Here is a 25,495-nt window from a genome sequence, read left to right as displayed (position 1 = left end):
TAAAAATTCGCCAGAATATAATTGAAACGTGGTAATTAGAGGTGTCTAGGCGATCAAAGTAATTAGCCAGGTAGAGATTGCGTTTCGGTGGAGTTAATTAGAGATTAAACGATAATCCGGTTTTCAGGTGGCTACAAAGGCGGGCGCAGCCAGCTTGTTCACTCATCCGCTTTTCCGAGACGGATGGGAGCCAAGAAGGCGAGGTAGCTGTGAGTCGGGTTTTTGGAGCTGCGTCGGCGAAGATCTCAGCCCGGAGCCACCCAATCGTCGACACACCTCCACCTTGAGCAGCTCCGCGGCAAGCAGCTTGTTTTTATTGGACGACCATCGAACCAGCTCGATCTACACCGACTCGTCCGAAGATATAGCGAGCTTAGGAGGTGGCGACTCCTGTTGGGAGGATAGATTAAGCGGTATCGGGTCTTCCAGTAAAACTATTTCCAAGATCGTCGAGTATTTCGAGAGGAAGCAGGCGGGTAGCTTGCGACTTGCCGATCACGATGCCAGCTCTAGTAGGTTAACGTTCTTAAAAGCAAATTTAGAGAGTCCCGTTCCATTATGCAGTATCTCAGCCGCGCAGAGGTTAGTCGTTTGCGAGGGTGCGGTGCGCAGCAAATTGCCCTTGTTTGACAAAAAGTGATACACATCACTCGCACGTCGTACAGTTCGTTCCTTAGGGTTTCTTGGTTTTTTACCGATGTTTCTGGACCGCGTGAAAGCGCCTACACAGAGAAACGCTTCGACTCGATTTGTTCCACGTGGAACAGCGACGGCTACGTCGATGCGACAAAAATATCGGAAAAGAGTAGCGATCGGAGGAAAGTAGGGTCGAACGACCTAGTCGCGCGCGAAAGAAGAGCTAGAAAGATCGAAGAACGATTATATCTTTATTGGACTTTGCGATCGAAGTGGTTAAAGTTGGAACAGGGTCAGTATTAACCAGGTTCGAATATCTGGTTCAAGTTCAATGAAAATATAGTCAAGTAGGAGTTCGGCGGACACTTCTCTAAAATCTAGTAACCCGACTGTGATGTTTTTTGATAATCTACATACATTATTGACCCATACTGCTATGTTTGAAGCTGTCGGCGCGAGTTTCCTCTTCCGCGTGCGACGATCGTTACATATTTCTCACCGCGTTAGTGCACTTTTAAAAAAAGAAAAAAAAAAAATAAGAAACAACTTTATACTTGATACAATAGCTGGTAAATTTTAAAAGAAGGTTCTTTCACTTTACACATGCCACAGGATATGTCAATAGTATTTTGCACGAAAATGAAACGTTGCTTGCGTTGTAGTTTGGAATACTTGGGAATTTTCAAACATCATCAACCTATTTTCCTCGGACATGCGATTTAGTAGAATCGGATGAAGAAGTTAACGGTTCAGAGGATTGAAAGAAGCAATACACGTTTCATTTTGAGACTGCGGCAATCCAATGCCAGTAGAAACGCTGCTCATGTTCTTACCTTTTTGCAGTGCCTCGCAGTTCCTAGTTAGTCACCTCCGTCCTTATCCACGACAACCGATTTTTTATCAATTATTAACGACGATCATACAAAATCGAAATGTGAACGAACCGATCGTATTCGTATCTATGTTGAAAACGGTTTTTTAATGCATTACTAATCCCAACAATCGTCTCCTATTACTTGATTCGTGTTTGTACACTTTTCTTTTCGCGCCGATATCGATGTTGACGTCGCTTAGCAGCGTTATACTCTTACATTAAATACCAGGATGTCGGGATAAGCAGCGAAAACTACGGCAATGTACAATAGAAGGCGGTATATTTTCCTATATGAATTCGAACATTGAAAATAAAATAAACGAAACTACTTTAATTTTAAGAGCCTTTAACATCAGATTTTTACGTATAATTTATAATTTATATTTTTGTTTTTTGTAACCATCATTCGTACCTGTGCTGTTATTTTTTGCCGTATTGCCGTCTTTTTTTGTACAGTATCGTGTAAGTTGGTGAGGTAAAAGAATTCGTCAGGGCCTACGCTGTGCTTATACGAGTTTTTAATTAAATTTTTGATCGAGTAAAGAATACTTCCCCGACGCGCGACGCCACGATGCGGTGTTTGATCGTTGCGCGTCGTAGATTAGTACTCAGGATGCGAAACGAGACACATAGTATATTTTGTTGACAGAGATACCGTGTCCTGAATATTTTTGTTGATATAAAAGAAATGGGACGATGGTCCACCACACACTGTGAAAGAAAGGGAGGGAGAGAAAGTATGCGCGAGAGAGAGAGAGAGAGCGAGAGAAAGAGAGCAAATGAAACTGATCTAGTCAGTGTATTATCGTCGGCGGCCTTATCTTTTGTATGTCGTAGCGCTAATTACTTAAGTGTTCCAAGGAAAGCGAACAAACAGAGTACAGACGGATGCAACACAACCTGTTCGAACATACGATACATCGGTAGTCGTTGATAAAACGCGAAACCAACGTAACGAACCATTGGGAATGACGTTTCATTGAATGTTTGCCGAAGAACACACATGGAATTTAGAATGTGAATGACGATCTGTCGAATGGATGAATGAATGTGAATATTTAGAAGCGTAAGAAGTCGTACGTGCTCCTCGGCTGCCTCGAAATCGTGTCTCTGTTATACGGTAAAATACTTAGTTGTGTAATTAGAATTTGTTGACTCGGAGCTTAGTAGGACAAGGAGACGAATTCGAGATGGCACGCGGAGCATATTAGTTTTTAGTTGCGCTCTTTTACGCAGGTACAGTATCCTTGTAAGACTTTCGACGATCACCGAATTGTTTTCCATAATATCAGACTTTTTTTTTATAATTTCCTTTATATCGCGAGTCAATCGGCTTAGTCGTTTCAAGTTATCTTCAACCTGGTATCATATCACGATTCGTTTTCTATGAATTTCTTTCCTTATCCTTATTCCATATCCTTGAGAGTACTGTATGTGGGTAACAGAGGATGATTTGGATAGGTACTATACCGCGCGTCAGCGTGTAAATCGTTTCGTCGCCCTGGTTGCGGGACGAGTCGAACCAAATTTCTACTAGGATAATAGGCAACTATACCTTTTTACTTGTCAGAGTTCGTTCACGGGTTCTACTTGATAAGACTGCGTGTTTGTTAAATATGTATGTAAGTAGTAAGTTGTCGATAATTCGCAGTCCCTTCTTCCTTGCCTAACGGAATGCACTGTCGACCAGAAGCCAAGATTTTTTTGTTTCGTCCCATCGAGTCGATACGAGAATAACGTAGAACATTTTCACAAAGCTTTTATTTTCGAGTGTATCGATGATCGACGAACGAGTCGTTTTAACCGTAGTCTTCCCAGCTATCGAAACGAAACTCTTACGTACCTGTTATTTTTGTATCGAGTCGATTATCATAGAACGATGCGTTCTGTATTGACGCGTCAATCGGTACCTGAAGAAACATTGAAGCAAGGACTGCGAATGAGTTATTTTTAATAGTCGCGGACATATCAGGAGTGGGCATATCCTGAGAGAGTTGGTTGCTGGCGGAAGACGATTGTCGAGAAGAAGAGAACAATTACATGAATTTTGATGAACATTAGACGAACAGAAGCGAAAAAAATAGGTAGAGATTCTGTCTGCGTGCGTGTGTGAGAGAAAAAGTGAGAAAAACGATGCTGTGAAAGTGTAACAGAGTACACGAGTAAAAGTACACCGGACTTGCAAGACCGAGAGGCGCATTTTTCTTCTTAAAGAGGGTTATTTATTTTAAGTAAAAACAGATATATTATAGATACACATAGAAGTCCATTTAAATCATCTCTTCCATACTTTTGACTACCGTTCGCGTGAACCGCCAGGAAGGTGGATCGCATAGGCACCAGCTGTACATATTATTACGACAAAGAGAGAGAGAGAGAGAGAGAGAGAGAGAGAGAGAAAAGAAAGAAATATAATACTATTTCAGCGAGTCGTTTTGCGATTTCCAAGATTGGGTCATCATATACAAAGTGGGATTTTTCGCTCTTATGATCGTCCGTTCGACATAAATAAAATAAATGGGGGAAACACAGATGACGATGATAATAATTCTAATAACTAAGAATTAGTTAACGGTAACGATGTGAAAAAAAACAGATTTCAGCGAAGCTATATATATATATATATATATTATATTATATATATTGTAAAAAAATTCCTATATACAAAAATAAAGTTAAGGCTCCAATTTTTACCAAAAACATCTTTAAAGCGTGCTTTATAAAGCCATCGATTTTTACTGACCGATGTTATCACGTTCCATAGTATCAGTAACTCAAAACACAAATTCCACGAAAACGTTAACAACTGATCATCAACAACTACAAACAATAGGAAAAGCCAATAAGAAATTGGACATTTGTAAGAGTGGAAACATATCATGAACGATGATTCCATAAATCTTGTTCCAAACAATTTTCGCCGCTTAAATTCCATCAGCGTTCCCTATCGACCGAAAAGTATGGCCTTCCAAAGTCTTCCTCTGGTATCAAAGGTATGTACCTGGTTCTAGGATCCTTCTTCTTCTCGTACGCGTAAGGGAAGACCATGCTCCTCCTCGTCAAACTAGGTTTGCTACTTCTCGTTTCTATCGGTCTGGGGATTTTCTGAATGTGAGAGTGCGGCGAGTACGTGGAGCTCGTACTCGAAGAGCTCGGACCAACGTCCAAGATATCATTCACGTTCGTCGACGATAATTCTTTCGCGTTCGGATCGATCAGAGGAATATACTTTCTCTCGTCTTTCCCAGAGGTAACAGCCTCGTCTGAATTATTTCCAGAGTCCTTTATCGTCACAGCTTCCGCTTGAACAGCCTTATTCTGCTTGTCAGTAACCACGCGAGACAAGCTAATCTCGTTAGAGACATTGTTCGGAGCCTCAGGAATTTCAATTTCGCTTTTAATCGTAATAGGTACCCAATCGTCCACTTTTGACGTACTACTCTCTGACGTTTGCGTGGACCAATTGTACTTTTCGTGTTCCCAATTCAGAGACCTGGACACGTTGAAATCTTGTCTAGATAAGGTGTTTAAAACGGTAGAATGTTCTATAGGTATCCATTCGTTGCTTTCATCGGTTCTCGTTGAATTGATCTCTTTTTCCTGATAATTTACCTCGATAATCGCAGATACTTCCATCGACGTAGCGTTGGAAGAATTCATCGTTCGCCCCTCTCTTAAAGCAGACTCAGTGTTAACAATTCGATCATCTCGGTTCTGTCGTTCAAAGTCCTGTTGATAGTTATTTGTAGTCAACTCCGGTTCAGTGGGCCCTTGATCCTCCGAAGCGATCTCCCCCAAGGGTGGAAAATATTTAGGCTCCTCGTATCGCGATCCAGTTACGAAACTGGGCGTATACTGCGAAATCAGAGGAAGAAGGGTTTGCCTAGCATACCTTTCAGCTTGTGCCAGGATCCCAGCCAACCTTTCTGGCAAGAATTGCACTGTAAAAGCTCTAGACGTCGAGGAAGTCTCCTGTATCTCTTCTTTCTGCTTTTCACGACTGTGAATTTCGTTTCTGACGTTCTGTCTCGCCGAGCGTGGCCTCAAGATCGGCTCTGTGATTTCTGGAAATTTCAAAGACCTGCCTGTTTCCTTCTTATCGATTTGCAGTACAGGTTCCCGTATTTCTGGAAGGAACTCGGTCGTCGGTTCCACCGAAGGATTTGGAGAAGGACTTTTAGCGAACAAATTGGAACCAGAGAATCCTCTGCCTTTCTCAGTCTCCGAATTGTCCAAAGAATTCGAATCTCCATCGCTGGATATGTCGACGATATTCCAAGGGTTTGAGCTACCGCCACGATTACCCGTTTCCTCGAAGTTGTTCGTCTTGAAACTTTCTTTCCTCTCGATTATGCGCACGTTCCGCTCCTTGGTAAATGGACCCAAACCTTTCGACGAGGACAACGACGCGATTCTCTCTTTCGAGAACGTTTCTATCGGGATATTATCCTTCGCCTCGTAATTCTGTTCTTTGGTAAATGGCCCGATACCACCTGGTTTCTCTTGCAACAGACGTTCTAATGCTGGGGACGTTGAGTTATCCGATTCCACGGGAACGTTGCATTCGCCTGCGAAGAGAGGAAGTAGGACGGGTTTCCCAGATTCTAAGCTCAGACTCTTTTTGCAGACGGAGAGAGTCTTTCCAAAGCTGTCGATAATGGCTACTTTGTCGATGCTCCAGGACACCAAACCCGAAGAGATCCAGCCGCTGTACGCCGTGTACTTGATCTGTAACATTTGCAACAGAATAAATAAGGTTTTTTGTTACACTTTTATACGCATATACATCTCTGTTCGTAAGTATTAGTTACGGAAAAACAAGATGAATTTGACAAATCGTTAGAAGATTATTAAAGTTTGTATTCTTAGTATCACGATGACATTTATATCAGATGTTCTATTATATTTTATCTATTTACTTTTGTTAAATCAACGAATTACATAGGAACCAATTTTGACAACAATTTTCGCCAAATTTTAATTTTGATACCAAGACTAAATTTGTCGATTAACGATTTTTCTTTACAAATCTCGCAAATTATTTCCACGCTTTTTCACTATATATTTCGAATCGTCATTTCGTAGAAATACCAAATTCCAACTGATTAGTTTCTTCCTTAACAATCTAGTTAGATTCTACGCAAAACTGACAGAAATGTCTCAATAGATCCATGGATTACCTCGATAGCTTCCAAATCCGAAATCGCAGGGTGCGGTACAACAATTTTCTGAAGAATCGAACCAACCAGAAGCTCTTCGTCCTTGCGCGTCATCGCAAACGTATCGTTGAAAGATCCTTCTCCGACCAGAGTTACCTGCAGTTTCCCGTAACTCCTAGCGGGTCTTTCGCTGCGACTATTATACACTTTCACCTGGTACTGGTGAGCACAGAAAGGTTCTTCGTCTCTCGTTACCAGGTAGAGTTGTCCTCTGGCAGGTGATTCATCGCTATAGTAACCCATGTCGCCGCAAGGTCCGCCCATGCTGTTCGCACCGCAAGGAAAACACTCGCCACGAAGAAGACCGTCGTATCCATTGTCGCATGGAAACGCTGGAAATCGGCACTTTGGGCTTACAGAGTCAGTGAACAGCTTGTAGGCCCTTCGATGGTTACACAGGGATCTACCCTCGACAGCGCTTGCTGCAACGTGAACATTTTTACGCTTGTGTAGTAAAGTCTAAATTATCGTTGTCGCGATTAACGAACGGTTTATTTTATTTTATTTTGCCTTATATGGATAAAGCGACGAGCTAATTGAAAAGGCTTTTTATCCCTGCGTGATAATTAGGCTACGGATTTTTATATATTTATACCAGATGCAAACGTGCAAAGATGCAAAAGACATAAAATATTCAAAGTGAACTATTCGTTGTAATTTTTAGTAGCTGAGAGAAAGAAATCTATTAAAGAAGTAAAATCGTGCGTGCGTTTGCAAATGTAACTTGGGATATAACAAAATATCGACACGCGTCGATACTAACCCAAGCTGCCTTAAGAGAAGAGGGTCGAAGAAGATCGCGATCGAGCATGGTCAGGACATTTTTGAACATTCAAAGTATCTTTAGGCGACATTTCACGGTGCCAGCGTGACCCGCTTTCTTTAGGACAAAGAATTCGATCCGCGTTGCGGAGAAGGTAACGCAATCCCGAACGACGGTGATCAACGCTCGTGAAAAAGATCCCGCTTTCTAATCTCTGATTTATTGTGCCTCTTGGATTAGATTTTGCCAATAACTCGTAATGAGAACAAATTGTTGCACAAAGGAATAGACAACGGGTATCGTTAAGTATCGTTAACCCGTGAAAGTTTCAAAGATTTTACCGGCCTTTGCTCTATCACCCTTTTGTTCCGAATAAACTCGACGATATCGTAACCTTGTCACAAGTGCGTCAAGTACATCGGGTTATAAAATACACAGAGTGCATTAAGTAAGTCAAGTGCATTACGTGCAACACTTGTGCCAACGTGCGCATGAATCGTATAAAGTGTAGTATACGTATGTGTCTAGGTTTATATGTGATGCGTCATAGCAAGTGGGATGAATGAGATGAAGTTTTAGAATGTGAAAAACGCGCACAATGCGCGTGATATGCAAAAATAAAATATAAAAGGTGTACTCGTAACATTTAGATTAGATAAAACAATTTTCTATCCAGGTTCCATCTTTTTTACTATTTTCATAAGAGTATGAATTCGCGCGAATGTTCTCAGTTTTCTCAATATGCGTTAAATATCACCAAGTGTTGTGATACTCGTAGCAGTGTGTAATAGAAGAGACACTTACACCAGATAATATCCGATACAGCACCAAGGAAGAGATTCGAGCAACCTGTCTGCATCCTGCCCCCATTGGGATAGAAATCGACGTCGCCCATAGGCTGCCAGGATCCCAAACCACCGAGCAACAGTTGTTCACCATTACTGTGAATCACATCGACGAAGTTGGCATCCGTTTTGTCGAGTCGGGCTCTAGGATCCTGAGACTCGAACAGTGGTCCTGCAGGATCTAATCCTGTGAATTACGCCGATTCTTAGACAACGTTCTGGTTCAAGAATATCGCTCGAACAGAAATTCATTCGTACCGTATCGCTATTGCTATTAATTAAGTTAAAAGATGGAAAGTTTGATGTTGAAACGAGTATAAACGAAATCTACGGCTGGATAAAAGCGCAGTTAATGAAAAATCGTTGATAAAGTAGAAGATCGAGATCAAAAAATCGTCGACGCGTGAAAAAAGATGGAAATATCGGAATGGCAATCGCGACACATTTACTTGGAACGCCTTTGCAAAAGACCTCGTCACAGTTTCTGGTGAACGGTCGCACGATTAAGATATGGATCGGAGGGGTTGCTCAACCTCTCGCCATTTTTCCAAGCCTGTCTCGATGCTCGTTCGCCGCGTTCGCGTATTGATCTTTCGTAGCCTTTTTCATTTGAATAAATCACAGCGAGAAGGGCAACGAATTCATAAACACGTATACGAATATATTTATGCTTCGATGATCACATCGATTAACTTATCAAAGCGTAGCGAGCGTACTCGATGATTTCTTAGAGCAAAGTATTTACCGAAGGTTAGTCGCGAGAGAACTCGAAGAAAAAGTGTAATCGATTCAACGATTAACGAATAATCGTAGTTGCCCTTTACGCTTAGTCGGACTGAACTTTAACAGCTTGGATCTCCTTTTACCGATGGAAACTCGCCTCTCGAAGGACATCGAGACTACAGCTACTATCCGTAACGCGTTGCTCAACTCGGCCGCGATAACTGCATCACATTGCCCAAATACAGAACGAACGAGGCAATCGTTAACACGCCACGAATAAATCACAAACAGCTGCGTAGGGAAAAAAGCGCTTCGCCGTACCTGTGATTCTGGAGACGTTTCCCAGCTCAGCGCCGGCAAATCCAGCCACGTGAGCACCCAGGCTGAAACCGATCAAATGAACCTTCTCCAAAGGTACGTTCAAACTTCGCACTAGCTTGGCCAATTGTCGGCCGACCAGACGAGTGTTAGCAGCCGCCCTTACGTAGTTGGGAACTGCGCTTCCTGGTCCCCAGTCCACGCATACTGAAAAGATACGCTCGGCTCGAAGATGAAGCTCGTTAAAGTGAAAAGAGAAATTTACGTTGATCGTATGGCCAGGTGGTAAGAGGGCAATGAAATTTTCCGATACCAACCGTGAATAAGCATTTGACGCGTGATCGACTCCTCGTTTTTATACCAAACGGTTGTTTCGTGTAAAGTTTTGCATGAAATCTATCGTCACGAATAGACCGTGGATTTTTCTGCATTCGCCAGAAATTAGAAAATGTAAAAATACGCGTAATTCGCGAAACCACGTACATAGAGCGTTCGAAGCATAGCATCTCTGGATAATAATATTTAGCAAATGAAGCAAATAATTGCTTAGGTTTCGTGTCTTCGATCGTGTTTACAGAAATATGAATCTGCATAAATATTCACAGTCTATCGTACGTAGTAATCATGGAATTAGAAAGAATTACCACGAACCTATATTACATTCATGCACAGTCATTAGCGCGGATCTCATTTCATAAACCCAGACGTGATCGCAGCTGGATCCGAATCCATGTACAATCACTTTGGTGGGTAGATCGGGATCTATGGCACGGTGTGCGTTATCGTTTATGTCATCGGCGGGAACTTCCATCGGAATCGATCTTGCCTTTCTGCTACCGTACACTAGAAATCTGCAACATACCGAAAGAAATAATTAAAACCGGTTTCATATTTCGTCGAGTGCTCGTTCCAATTAATTGCCGATAGAATTACAAAAGATCTAGGAACTTTTAAAACACAGAGTCGATCAAGCTGTTTTCCGAGTGGTTCATATATCCACCCATGCGCGATTGCACTTATTCGTAAATGCAACTAGGCGTGCTTCTTACAACGCATCGCCTTACTTACGAAAGATGTAACGAAACTACAGGCGTGTTTTTGCCAAGCTAGGTCACAAGCCAGATATCATTTCTATCTTCGCGTTATCCGAACGCTGCACGAAATAACGGTAATCATCGCGAAGGAAACGTAGTTTAGTCGCGAGAAGGAGCTGCGTCGTTGCATTTATCGAAACATTCGTAAGAAACGTAAAAATCTGAATACATTTATGACGAGACGTATAGATAGAAAATCACGAATCATATCGTGTGGTAGTTTATGTTCCAATACCTAGTGCCAACATCCTTAGGTGGTGACGGGAGCATCTCCAAGTAACTGAATGGTCCCGTGTCCTCGAAACAGCCGACGTCTTCGTAGCAAACTTTCGAGACTTCTCTCTTGGTCCTATGATGCAATTGCTTGTGCAAGGTCCACTGTCGCATAGATTCGACGACCGCTCGAAAAATTTCGGCATCGTTCTTCTCGTCCGCGGATTCGTCGAGAGGCGTCGGCCACTCTTGCGCAACCGTCGGGTCTCCTGCGGATGAACGACGAAATAAATATGACTGAAACGCTTCTTTCAAGGTCGAAGCACCGATTCTCTCTTTCTCTTCGATCGAACGGCGAACTGTTAAGAATTTTCTACAAACAGAACTACTCGTAAGACAAGATGGCGAATCGAGTAATTTGCGTCGAAAATTTTACTTCCTTCCTACTAGCAAGCATGTATTTACCATAAATCTATTTTGGTTTTATTATTAAATCTCAAGCTTCCCGTATAAAAAAATTGACACACCGTGCATCATCGTAATGTTATCTTTTTAGTCGCGTATATTTTTCTACTCTATGCAAGTTTGTATGCTCTATTGGAAACTTGCCGAAAAAATAAATACATTCTTTTCGCTCTCGTCGCCTGTTTCGTTTCCCGCTAAACCGTTTAACCTTCGTCCGACGAGACCCGTTCCAACAGTTAGCAACTCTTCTAACGCGTATAGCGCAGGAGAGCGTCTTTTATTTTGCGCGTCTGGGAATGCAGAGTCGATAAACTCGACTACCGATGCGCCTGAACCGGATCGTCGGACGAGAACTGGACCGATCGGTGCACCAAATTATTCGGAACGAATCGAAGATTTGGGATCCGAACTACACGCATCGCGGGTCAGATTGATAGATTCGCGCGAAACTTGGTAACGGTTTCCTTGGCTCGTTGCACTGTTATTAGCATAACGCCTGAATAACAATCTCCTGGAACGCAATTTTTTTTTCTTCAAGCTTGACGCCACACGGGAAGACATCGATGTAACTCGGCAAGTAAACCAAGCCTGCTTCCTTCTCTCACGCCGCTGCCGGCCAACAAAAGGCCGAGGTTTTGCGAACGAGAAACTCAACGATCGAAACTCTAACGAGCTGGCTCGAAGACACAAAACCTGTCTACTGACCGCAGCCTCCGACGCGATATTCGTGAGAAGGGAAAGTTTAAGCGATCGATAAGTCGATCTAGCAACCTGTCGGCCCACGAGCATTAGAAAATTGCGGCTGATTTATCGTCCGGCAGATCGATGCCGAGGAACTCGCGCGTCCAGCACGGAAAGTAACTGCGAGTCTTTGAATCCTTTCGAGATATCGCCGAGATACTCGTTGCGATGTTTCCAATTATCGTTTATATTGAAAATTCTACATTCTGTGCTGCTATCGCTGTAACACGGCGATCTAGCGATTTGCAGGTCGGTCTTCGCGCGTAAAATCGGGATGACCTCAACCTTAATTTCGAGTAATCGGATACCAATACCGGATGCGAATTTCTAAATTTCTCTTAGTAACTTTTTTTAAAAAATGCCACAGATTTCTCTTTTAGATGTTTCTAAGTCGAAATTTATGCAAATGTTTGAAGTATTAGGGTACCAGACTTGCTCGTACGTTGCTTGGGTCGTAGAATTTTTATTGCCTGCGCCATAAGCGTTAAAGCGATCTTGGGAAATACGTTACATCGAAGATTCAATTTTATCCAAAGCATTCTCCTTTCAATCGAAGAACTTGGGACGGCGGAAAATCCGAGGCAGCCGTCGCTCGGGGATTGGGGGTCGAGGAGTCGCGGATCAGGATTGCGACTGTCTCCTGAACTTACGACCTAGATCCGTGTGCCGACGTGAAAAAACTGAAAGGCGGAGGGATCGCGATATCTGAAAGAATAAGCGTCTGGAGGAACAAGTTCTGGAGCAACGGTTCCGATCTTAAGAAGCGAATAACGAACGATCCCTCGATAATTGGAACGTCTGGATAAAAGTAATAAAAAGACGATGGCGGTGTACGATACGAGACAGAGGCGGCTAAAAGTAAAACGCGGAAAGAAAATCGGACGAAGAAAGTTGCTCGTATCGACGGGTAGAGGCGGCGAGGTCGGTCGAGATAAGAAAGAGAAACTCTTTTTGTTCGAACGGCCGATTATCTCGCCAGAGATCGGAAGAGAATACGAGCGGAGGCGGTATATTCGCCCGCGAATAGGCAACCAGGATCGCAGTGGCGGTGGATGAACCGACCGGACGAGTCTAGCCGGGGAGAAATTCGGAAAAAGAAAGCCAGGAGCCCGAGGAATAGGCCGTTAATGGTCAGCTAGATCGGAGAGCGGTTCGAGTCGCTGGAGTTTTTGTTGGTGGAACGAGCGTCTGGCAAAAGGAGCATGGTCTCGAGTCAGGGAGAGGCATGGAAAAGGGAAATCAGCAGAGTTGAAATCAGGACTGACCGTGTGTGACTCGCGCGACCGATCCGAGCACCTCGTCGCCTCGTTTAAAAGCCGGCGGGTGACTTTCCAACGACGATTCGCCGCGGAAAAATCGGAGGCTAACAGCGCTTCCACGCCGACGTACGTTTATACGGCGATTTCCGTGCGACATAACAACGAGTGTACGAGTCGGCCTCTCTTACTTCCGCAATTACAGAGTAACGTAAAATAAATGTGCTGTGTCGTACGAGTATCTTCCTATATTTTACTCTTGGACGCGTACCTTATACGCACGCTGCGATACACATATATCTTCGTACGAAAGAGCGTTCGTCTATTCGAGTCTAGTCGAGCAGGCTGTGTCAAGGTTTCTGTAGGAATGACTCGCACAGACGATCCAGTCTGACCGTTTTACGCATCGTCAATGATAATTAGTACGTGCCACTTGACCGACGAATCGAAAACGAAGCCAACGGAACCGCAAACCCGGTAATTCTTCGATTCCTCGAATTTCCTCCATTCGTCTATTCGTATACCAATAAATTCCAGAGTCTGCGGATTCCGACGTCGCGATGACTCGAGCGAAATTGCGTTTCGATTAACGACGACGTTCGTATCGTTCGTTCGAACGGCGTAATCGCCTATTTTGTATAGCTAGGGAGAAACATAGACAAACGTAATTGCCGGTGTTAACGGAGATTCGATCTAAAAACCGACGCGATGTCTCGATAGCGCAGGCGAAATCCATCAATTATACACCTGGCAGAGTCGTTAGATCGCTCGACAAGCGTGTATCCTGCGAGACAACCAGACTGCGTGAATAATTAAACGCAGATAGCCGATCATTTAACGAAATGGAAAACATCAGGGAAAACATAGCTGTGACGTGTCGAGCCCCCATTCTACTTTTTCGTATCGCTGATAGATCGACAAGTTTACGTAATTTCAGGAAAAATTATATATCGGTTACGAAATAACTGGAATATACATCGGTCGGACAAATATAGAACCAGATTTCTTTCTTTCGTTGGGCCGAGGCAAAATTGCCTTATATCATGGTTAATTCACGAACATTCGATTACGGTGTAAAAATTTTCTCTCTTTTTAGAGCTACTGGAAAAATTTTGTAACGACTTGTTATAAAACGCGAATATCACGATTGAACGTTTGCCGTGCAATCAGAGAACGACTAAGTGGTATACCATTATCGATCGAAGAAATCTAGCGTTTCTTCGTCGTGAATATGATTGATAAGATTAATGAAAGCGTTAACTAGAGGAGTAAAACGAACGCCAATCGCGTACGCAATCGTTTCAGCGTAGATGATTCCTTCGATGACACGAGCGAGGCTTTCGAAATCGCTTTAGAATATTGCTTCACCTTCGATAACCGTAATGAAACCACGTTTCAGTGCATTTATAATTCGATCGCGTACATATACGTTGATGATGTCGCAATTAAGACGTTTGAATTAATAATTCAAGTCCGATGATCACTTAGTCTGGAAACTACCATTGCTTTTCAGCCAACGAGAGCGTCAAGTGCGCGCGACGTTGATTTCAAGCGAGATCTCCAAGTTATGATTATGGTCGAGTGACAATACTCGTTGCGAATAACGATTAGATCTTCCAACATGTTCTTTGTAATTCTAAATAGATGTTAGATTATACATTGGATATCTAGGTACATACGCGACACGAAGATGCCATCGGTACAGAGATTTAACGGTACAGAGATACTTTAAACGCTCTCTGCAACGGGATTCCTTCGGATACGTCATCTCTATTAGTGCAACGACGATAACTTATCACCTGGTTCCTAAATAAAAACAGCTGATGTAAGTTCAACGATGTTTTAACCCACTGTTAGTATAATATTCAAACGATCCATTACTCTATACAACACTTCGTTTTTAGTATATACATAGAAATGAGCGACTCTATTATACTCTATCCATAATCGTCGTTAATTTACACGCGTTAATAACTTTCTCTATATTATTCTTATTTGATACAGATGAATTTTTATTACTAGATATCTATTACATTTATTTTCACTTGTTCCAGATTCCCATGCTTTTAAAATAACGTTTCTCGTTCTATTCAGAAAATCTAGTAGAGTAATTTTAAATTTGATTATTGCGCGAACGAATGAATCTTGGCCTCCTCTTTTTGAAAAGCTACTCGTCGCACATACCGCACGCACGTTGCAATTTATCGCTCTCGAACAAAAGTGGATACAAAGGAAACGACCGACAAAAACAAAACACGCAACGATCGCGTTTACCCAACGCCGCCATTGTTCCGATATCTCTGGTATCGCGTGCATCCGGATCCCTCGTAATCGCTATCGACGAATTTCTAGACCGAACAATCCCATCATAGAACAATGGTGCAATAAAGGAACAATTTCTTGCGCGAAGAACACGAAACTAGCTGTATGTGGGACACAGCGGTGATCCGATAGGGAGCTGGTTCTCACAATAGGAAGGGATAATTTCTAGTCGCACGTTGGATGTCTCACTGTTTGTCCTTTTCACGACCGTGTTTGTTCTTTGAACGACGTAACAACGAATCGCAGTGGATGTAGACGATGCGATGGATCGATTTGAATCCTAGCGCGTACGATCGAATACCCAGGAACTTTCTTTGACAAATTTTTCTTATTTTCTAATGGATTCGGAAATCGGCAAAAGTTTTAAATATCGAAACTTAATTCTTACTCGCACACTCGTTGTATATCTGTAGCACTTTGGTTACCTACATAAGGTTTAAAGAACTTGGTAACGCAGTATCCAGCGAGTCGAGGTCATCGAACTCCGATCGCATAATCAGCGTTCTCTTATCCGCGGATCGGTGTTCCGTTCGCGAGCTGTCTATTCGTCATGCACCAGTCTTCTCGATTCACTTTTCACGACCCAAATTCGGACACGAACTTACTTACATACGTTGGATTTATATTTGAATCTTGACCAGGTCTTTTAGGTGGAAAATGTCGAGTGTGGAACCGTTATACCGTATTCTTCTACTTGGCACCGATACTCCGCTGTCCCTATCCTGCTGACCTTAAAACTGAATTCATGGCCTGGCCTCTGGCATTCGTCGAGGAAACCCGTTACGAAACTCTGCCTCCGATCTTAAGGGAATTTCGCTCTATGCGCTATATCGCATATTATCGAACGACACGAGTGACTCATGGAAAAAAAGAAAGCCCAGTCGGGTTTTCTTCCCGAAGAGGAGGAGATATGGAAGTCTGTCGGTAAGATTGGAAGAAAAGTGACTGATCGTTTCGGAACGGAAATGCGGTTCGATTCGCGGATATGCGGAGAAGCCTGAAAGCGAAAAGAAAGTGATGAAAGAGGAAAAATAGGCGTGTCATTGCCACATAATGGGTCATGTAATTACTTCGAGAAAAAGCCTACATCTTTACTTTTGTATATCCCTGCTATAAGTAGAGCTATAAGTAGATTTCTATCGCTGTTTCTTGTTGCCTTCAACTTAACTACGAGGTTACCATTTTTTGGTAATATCCTTTGCTATAAATATATAAGCGTGCTCCCTATCGCGTCCATTGCATTGTAACACTATCGGAGTAAGGATCTGGATCAACGTACACTGTACTTATTTTTCTATTACAAATTCATCCCCTCGTTCCTCTATCAGTCAACCTCGTAATAGTCAGGTCATAAAAGAACAACACGAGGAATCAAGCGGAGAGTCTTTCAGTTAGTTACGTTCGGAGATAGAAAGATGGAGGTATTTTTTACTCCGAGCAACGCGACCAGACTGCTTTTGCATCTGAAAGGATCCACGCGGAAAGTGGCCGCGTCACGTGACGATAGTAGTCGATGAAAGTTACCGATCCTTACGACTACGCCTTTCTCGTTTCACCGTTCACAAAGATACGATAAATCTACTCTCAAGGTCTCTGAGTGTTGTTGCCTCCCAACGGTAATCAGATCGGTGAATTAGTTAGCGCGATATGTGCTCCTCTCGCGGTACTCTATTTCCACCGTGATCAGTACCGTGGAGAGAAAGGACGAAAGGTAGAAGGACTAAGATTATCCATAACGTATTTCTAGAAATACGATATTACGACGTAATATAATACCGAAATTTGCGAAATAGAAAGAATTAAACGGGAAGTTAATGGTCGCGTACTTCATATTACATGTAAACATATATGAAAGAAAATAGGAAGCGTTCGTAGCCAAATGCGTCCATAAATTGGAACGATCGCCGCGAGAAGTCGGAAGATCGTGAACAGCTCTCACTGGTCGGACTAAGCACCGATAAATTTCTAACCGGAAGGCTGCCGGTTAAAGAGAAAGAGAATAAGAACGGGAAGTGGACAATAGCTGGTTCTTTCGCAATCTGTAACGATGAGCGTTCACCTTGCTTCGAATGTTCGTCGCGTTTTTCGTTTCCTATTTCGGAAATCCGAGTGCACATTTTTGGACATAAAAATCATTGGAAAGTTGCAACGTCCGAAAGTCGATAGAACTTTTAATGGATAGAAGAAAGCCGTTAGATATTTGCTTCTTTGAACGCAAAATATGGACACGTTTGATCGACATACGTGCGCGTTCGATAATCAACGGTGAAAAATGAAATAGTAATAAGTACAGAGAAAGCTGGCGGAGGCGGTGAACGGCAATGAAATATGTGAAAATTAAATTTTCAAGCGATGTCGTATACGATAATTGGAAGAGGGTGCGGTTTAAGTATTACGCTTTCAAGAATGACTTCTCTCTTTGTATAACACTTAAGCGTTTTGTCGACATCTGCTGAAGTAATGTTTGTCTTCGAAGCGGTGTCTAAAGTGCCTGAGATATTTGCACAAAAGTAGGCTCGCGATTAGTGAAAGTATTATTTTTAAAAAGCCATTGATATCATTCGTACGAGTATCCTTAAACGATCTAATCGGTCGTTTCAAAATGGCTCGTAAAAGGAATCTTGAAACTATTATTGAGATATTAGTTTTCAGCATAAACGAGCAATCGTCCGCCTCGTAAGGTGTTAGCTGATCGCGAAGAGGATTCTCGAGGAGAGCGAAAAAAGGAAACGGACATCGTTTGGCGGAGAAAGTATCTGCTAAGTATTCGGTCTCTTCCTACGCGCATCGAAACACTCGTAAAGATTTTACGTCCACTGTATATCTTGGTTCCTTTCCTCGTGCAAAAGTATGTTAACCCCGATCCAAAAGAGATTGGGAAACGTTTCGATCGCTGCACCGATTAGCTTTGTTTCTCGTGGGCGAGCCGAGAAGAAGTTGTCCGAGTTTATTGGCATAGAAATATCTAAATTCCATTGCCGTAACGAGATAGCAATCGCTATGGAACCATATGTCCACGATCGATTGATTTTTCGTAGCATATGACGTTAAAAGGTAGCATGCGTGAAAAGAAACAACGAAATATTTGAAATATTTAAGGTAATGGATTATATCATACAATTGTTGACGCGTGTTGCTCGGTGCCAACTTCCTTCCTTCGTTTTCCTGTCAGAACTCGACCAACGCTAATCTGTTTACAGTCACGCAACACGAAACAGCCGCGAACATTATTACGACCCATTACCGCGTTAAGAAGAAAAAAATTGCAGGTAGTATTTAGTAACAAGGAATAATATTTTTCGTAAATTTAGAAAATTTCTGCCCTTTCGAAGGAACAACGAATTTGAATAGACCACAGACCGTGTTAACGTTTCACGGTGTACGATCGCAAAATGATCTTGGGAATAATCCTAAATATGATATTACCTTGACAAATGTTACGCCATAGAAAGAAATTAACTTTCCCAAATTTATCACGACTATGACAAAATTGTTTCCAGCGAACGTTTACTTTTTACTTCAATCGCAACGATTTGATCGCGTAACTAACTGATTTTGATCTCGTTGTGTAATGACTGATGGGAGCGTCGTTGATCTCGAGAGAAGTCTAGGCTGAAGCCTTGACGAGGAATAAATTACACGAATTCATTCTCGCATCATCGAATTCTCACGTTCCGTTCCCGTTCGCGACATAATCGTAATCGAACCTACCGAGGATTTCTTTCCATGCTTTTCCTTCTTTTCTTACTGTCGTAACGCGTCGTATTTCCGTCCCGTTGACTACGATGACACCGAAATCGCCAACAGGATAAAGCCAGAGAATGACGTGCAATTATATTCCGGACGTGCAACAACGGAAGAGGAAGATAGTTTGCTAACCCTGGCCTGTTGTGGAACGGTATTTCAAAATTACTCTGCACCTCGATGGTCGCGCGGTTAACTACCACTTCTTATCTACACGTAGCTTTCTACTTAATTGATAAATTGAATTCTATTAGCGAGACGTTTAACAGTCATTTCCATTTGGCAGTAAATTAAAAAGTAAGGGAATTTTACAATGTGATCCTTCTTTTTATTGGCATTCTGAAATTCAATGTTCGCTTCTAACATTCATTATTTTATGTATACGCACATTGACCCTCTGAAATCGACGAGACACGTCGAACGTAGTAACACGCTAATATGCAATGCACGTATCAACTAGTTTTCTGGCTTCCGACATAAAATTTAGAAGCACGCAGATGTCCTAATATCCCGATGACCTACTGCCGAATCATTTCAACGCAAGAGCCGACTGGGTCACGAAATTCGAAGGACCTGTTTATGAACCGATTCCTATCCGATCACCAGTTTGACGCGTCCGACTCTACGATCCTCTTTCGTTAGAGAAATTCTACGCGCGAAAAACTACAGATAACATTTTGGTCTAGAAAAGTTAGATCCGGCACGAGTCGGTTGACGAACCTGGTTCGTGTCAAAAGCTGATGACGCGACACTTGTATTAAGGAAATTAGACACGACGTACAATAGCCGTAGTGACAATTTGGAACGATAGCACATTTGAATCATCGAGAATAGAAAACGGAGGTGCGTATCCACCTCGATGAATTGTCGTGAACGTACTATGCGTCCGAAATATACGCCGATAAAATCTGCCATTGTACACACCGCATTGAAAGTAGGTTATTACTGAAAAAGAAAGCGTTTACAGACTGAAATTTGTTCGGGTCATTTTCATTGTTTCGATTATAGAATAGATTCCGTGCGAAGACGCGTCGAATTAACTATAAAAGAAAACAATTAACAGAAGAAGCCTCGCATAGGTATGAAATTTTCCTCGTCCCGAAAATTCTTCCTTCTTTCCATAGTGTGCTAAGTATTAAACGAATAATTGCGCATTTTTTACTTTCTGCGGATTTTTTTACATTGACCTATGAATCACGAGATGACAAGAATTAAGATCAAGGAAGGACAAGGAAAGTAACTGGATCCAGTTTCATGGTCATGGGAGCAGTAAAAATTTATGTATATACACGTATGCATGCCACGATTTTATGTTACACAAATGTAACATGATTACGTCGTCTAAGCAAATAAAAAGTTCGTCGAACTTTGTCTTTTTTGACGATCGTCAAAGTACGTTATACGCTCTAGTGTTACGACATTGAATATTTTAAGCCACCAGTCATGCACAGTACCTGTTACCTTCTTCATTTTTCGCTTAAATATTTTTTTACTCAAATTTCTGTGGAGTTTCACGACCCTATCGTAGACGCCACTTTCGCAAATGATCGCCGCGTGTTTCGAACGGTGAACGCTCGTGAACGACCGAAACGCGGCGAAATTTATTCGCAAATTTCGTGTACCAGACGACTCGACTTTTCGAGACAACTTACATAAAAACCTCGGCGATGCGTGCAATAATATTATTATTATAATAATATCGTCGCTTTCACTGACTCTGGAATAATTTCATTACGATAAACTGGTCATGAAATTTTCGTACCTACATACGTGTTTTCGTATCCGTCATGGTTCACCATTTTCAAGCGATCGTCTATCGATCGTTAAACGCGAATTGAGAATATACATTACCATCGTTACGAACGTAGTAATTTTTATAAGCTGTGAGTCTTTCCAATACAAAGCAAGATAATCTCAAATTTAGCTAGAAAAACACAAAAGAGCGATTTGTTGGTTACTTGCATCGAATATTCTAATCTTTGTGCACTGCAATCTCTTAGCGATGGTAACGTAAATTGACGATGCGGTTCACGAGTGCAATCAGACTCGAGGAAAAAGTTCCTCGAGCCTCGCCCAACGACGTAAGTGAAAACAGACGTTAGTAGATAGGTACCGGTTAGGAAACACGCTTAAAATTTGAGGCATCGTCGTTGATGACCTCAACGTCCGATTACATGATTAAATAATTGTCCTCGATTCGTTAACGGTTAATAGAACGGAATTTACCAAGTGTACGCTGAGGGAATGAAGAAGCACCGCGATTAATAATACAAGTCACCCGAACACATTAGGTGTTTACCTCGTTTATCGGACAACTTCTAATTAATAGTTTCCATTCAACATCATGACAGACGTGCTAATCAAATCGAATAAAAAAAGGTCAAACGACTAATAATGCTAATAAAATGTACTTATAACTGAAAATGATCCAAATTTGGTCTACAAATTATTACAAAAATCACCGGTGAAAAATAATAAAAATATAAAGAAACATACCATAGAGGCTGATGCATCCGAGTATCCAAAAACTTAACAAGAGTTTGTTAATCATCTCACGTTGGTAGACCGGCTGGAGAGACGAATCTTTTTTTCAAAAATCCATCGTTCGCGTACCGACTTGAAAATGCAAGGAGAGCACGTGTTCACAGTTCGCGAATCTTCCGAACACGCAAGGATCAGTGTTCTTTCATTCTCTTGACCGCTTCGTTGATCAACGAAGAATTGTACGAAACAATGGAGAAACTGTTAAACGCCTGAAGTCAGACAGAAAATATAGACGATCGATCCAAGTTGCCGCGACTTGCTCGATCCTCGAAGCAATAGTTTTTTTTTATTCTTCTCCTTATCGATTTTCTCTCTTTGTTCGATGAATATCGGTGTCTCTTAGAATTTACATAACTTTCGTTCCATAGCGTTTATCCACTTTCTCCAAATTGCTGACTTAATTTGAAACAAATTTCGTTTTACGACGAATAGTCTGTGGTTTTAACGGAAACTCTTTCAAAGGAAATTCTTGAAGGAAAAAATGGAAACGAGATCGAATTTAAAAAATCGTAATTGTCAAAGAAAGACGCTTTTTTCAGCTGGCTGAATTCTTCAGCTTCTCCTGCTTTCTCCTTCTAAAGACTTGGCGTACTTTTAAACGCTCAAGCGATCAACGATCGAGCGCACCGCTCATACGATTTATACTTGCGCGATGGTGTTTACTTGACTGATGAAAAGTTTGTTCGCGTGGTTTATCGATCGTTTACGATCCGGACACTCTTCCAATACAATCGCATTATTAATCTGCAGATAACCGAAAGAAACAACGTCGTTTCATGTCAATGTTTTATAATCGACGATCAAATTGCAATCGAGTACTCTTCCAGCGATCGTAGCGATGAAATAACGAAAATCGATAAGATTCAACGTCGATTCGCTAGATTTCGAATAGCTTGATCGTTCGATCACCGATATATCACGCGATATTGCACAGATTTCGCGTTTTCATTGTCCGGATCGCTTTCGAGGCGATCTCGAAGCTCGGTTTTCACAGAGCGGCGCACTCCGGCAAAACGAGAAGCCTGGAGCGCCAGCAGAAACTAAGAGAGAGTTTGTACGATCGCGCTACACCTGCAGGAACACCAGAGCTGCTACCTCGTGGCCTACTATAACAGAACTGACTCCCACCATAGTGTGACCACGTCTCTTTACTTGCCATAAGCGAACGGTGTTTACTCGCCGTGTCTTCCGACGACAATCATTCCCTCCATTGGGATCTCTTCACGATGTTATCCACGACAACTTTGCCTTTCCATTGTTCCATCGGTTCACTGAGCATTCAAAGGGATTTATTATCGTTTCCTTTAGGCTATTTAAACGAAATTCCTCCTCTCTATGCCCATTAATCCTTAATACAATACAACTAAATAGAAACATATTGTGTGTATATATATATGTATATATAAAATTCTAATATTCAGAATAGAACATCGTAGTGCAAATTGTCTTCTTTATTTCAATTGCAAATTATCGTTTTTGTAAAACTTTTTTGTAAAATTTTGATAAATAGTTTTAGAATATTTTAGAAAACGACATTACTTTCTTGTCGCGTAAAAACATTAGATGTGCAACGAACCACTATTTAATTCTTAATGCGTCCTATCACCTTATGGACAGCGTGTATACCATGTGTCGTTGCCTAACAAAGGCCGCAAAATTTTCTCGTGCTGTCGCAATACAGGAGTTTCACTATTATCGAAAGCATCCGCACAATCACATACAAACAACGCATTAGTAAATATTATATCATCGTACCGAAACCGAAAATGGATTGTTGACTGCTCCTTCTCACGATAGAAAGGATTGTGACTCGCTTTCGCGAACAATCGCTAACTAAGATCGATTAATGCAATCGGCGCAAAGTTGTCTTTTCCTCTTATCACTTCCGTTACATATTCAAGATTTCTGTTTGATGTTTAACACACACCTATGTATTTTCGAACATTTTATGTTTCTTTTTACATATACATATTTTTACCAAATTTTTTTACCTCTATATCTGTACAAACTATTAAACTATTTTCGATTCATCGAAGATAAATTGGAGTAAAATGAATCTTTAAGAAAATAGGATAAAAGCTAAGTAATCTTGACTCTTTTCATTTCTTCCCAAACATAAATTGATAAAAATTTATATCTTCAAACAATTTGTTACTTTCTTTTTTTCCTTTCATTTTTTCCTTGTTTCGTTGAAAATTCGTTCACGACTTTTTTCGACAGTTACTCATGATTAACCCAAAGGCCAATGAAAGCAGACGTATGTATTCAGACATGGTAGCCAGAGAAAGTCCACCAGGGAGATAGCCATAACTATTGATGTTCACCAAAGCAAAGAAAAAATCGAAACGAATAATCAATGCAACCGTCTTGCGCGACACGACTCTGGACAAGAGAGTAGCTTTGGACACTAGAGTAATTTTTTGATTGATACGTTACATCCCTTCTATCATGTAATATATGCAGAGAAAACATCCGTTTACGAGACACTTATTGGATGCAAAGAATACTATAATCGTTTACTTTCACTTTTTCACTGGTAATTGCAATGTACATACGACGTTTATGACTGATAGCTTTTGCATACCTGAAAAATCAATTTTACAAAATTATAACGAATAATTTTATTGTTATTATATCTATTACAGTGTCAATACCTTTTGACAACTATTCCGCTATATTTAGCGCATTAAATCATATTAGTATTATATTTCTGTAAATATTGTAATATTTATGATAGGAAGACACATATACTTACATCTAAATATAGTTATAATTTTATTAAATTACATTTAATATGTACATGATGTGTTTTTATAGTACAGATCATTTATATACTTTGAGATTTACTTTGTACTAGATCTATTTATAATCAAAAATAAACATGCAAAAAACTAAACGATTATAATATAAAACTGTAACGTGAATTCCATGTGCAATATTTAAAAAATGATACAGTTGGGTAAATTATTTAATAGAATTGAGTTTCATCAAAATCATCTTGGTATTCTTCAACTATTTTTGCTTTGGTTATGACCTTACGTCTCTCCAATCTAATTCGTTTCTGTTCTTCGGTAAGAATCTCAATGTCAAGAGGAAGAGTAATTATCTTTCTTGGTTCATTGTATTCGATATTAATACTACTACCATCTGGTAAAACAAGATGCACAGGAAAAGTATTTAAATACAATTTTCTATGCTTCTTCGTTATTGCTGTTGTCCAACAATTCAATTTCCTATGTAAGGATAATGCAGATCGTGCTGGTTGTAAAAGGGAGGATATATTCATTCTGAAATATGAATATATATTTAAAAGATCAATGAAAAACAGTAACTTAGCAACTGAAACAGTAATTTTATTTTGTCATTAGCAATCGATAAAATTATAATGAAAAATTACACATATCAATATCTACGCAAAGAGGTTATATTAATCATTGAAATTAAGATCTATTTACGAATCATAATTCCACTACTATTTATTATATTCTTTACCTGTTATTTGACCATAACATTTTATAATCTTTCTCTGCAAATCTTTCTATAATCGAACTGAAAGTGAATTAAACTTACCTCTATTCTGAATAAACACTACTATTCCGACTATATGTATACAACACGTTCTGTTGCACGATTAGTGCACAATTCGGCCAGTAGATGGCTACGTCCTATCGAATCGAATTGAAATATCGATACTGTTTTAAATTGTAAAACCGTGGCGGTTTCAACATGTCTTGTTTC

The 25,495-nt window shown here is 41.0% G+C and overlaps 3 protein-coding genes across 6 annotated transcripts in view; 1 reads left to right on the top strand and 2 right to left on the bottom strand.

The window, feature by feature from the left end:
- Nucleotides 1-3,901, top strand: part of LOC100645268 (serine/threonine-protein kinase KIPK1) — a 77,265-nt gene extending 73,364 nt beyond the window's left edge. For all 4 annotated transcript variants that reach the window (XM_048414104.1, XM_048414105.1, XM_003402166.4 and 1 more), the window contains exon 6: nt 128-3,901. In XM_048414104.1, coding sequence (XP_048270061.1) covers nt 128-640 — 513 coding nt within the window. In that variant the 3' untranslated portion in view covers nt 641-3,901. The remainder of the gene's footprint in view (nt 1-127) is intronic.
- LOC100644110 lies at nt 3,710-23,047 on the bottom strand. Its single transcript, XM_003402157.4, has 7 exons — nt 21,710-23,047; nt 10,708-10,954; nt 10,030-10,229; nt 9,382-9,585; nt 8,297-8,524; nt 6,691-7,151; nt 3,710-6,238 (listed from the first exon to the last, which is right to left on the bottom strand). Exons 1-7 carry the CDS (start codon nt 21,762-21,764, stop codon nt 4,445-4,447), a joined length of 3,189 nt encoding a protein of 1,062 aa, XP_003402205.2. The 5' UTR covers nt 21,765-23,047; the 3' UTR covers nt 3,710-4,444.
- A 1,466-nt stretch (nt 23,048-24,513) lies between these two features.
- On the bottom strand, nt 24,514-25,470 carry LOC110120050 (39S ribosomal protein L55, mitochondrial). The gene is made up of 2 exons (XM_048414119.1): nt 25,328-25,470; nt 24,514-25,044 (listed from the first exon to the last, which is right to left on the bottom strand). Exon 2 carries the CDS (start codon nt 25,041-25,043, stop codon nt 24,726-24,728), a length of 318 nt encoding a protein of 105 aa, XP_048270076.1. The 5' UTR covers nt 25,044; nt 25,328-25,470; the 3' UTR covers nt 24,514-24,725.
- Nucleotides 25,471-25,495: the final 25 nt, after the last annotated feature.

The sequence above is a fragment of the Bombus terrestris genome, chromosome 18 (assembly GCF_910591885.1).
Source record: "Bombus terrestris chromosome 18, iyBomTerr1.2, whole genome shotgun sequence".
Lineage (NCBI taxonomy): Eukaryota > Metazoa > Arthropoda > Insecta > Hymenoptera > Apidae > Bombus > Bombus terrestris.
The sequence above is the reverse complement of the archived record's forward strand: the minus strand, read 5'-3'. Positions and strand labels throughout refer to the sequence as shown.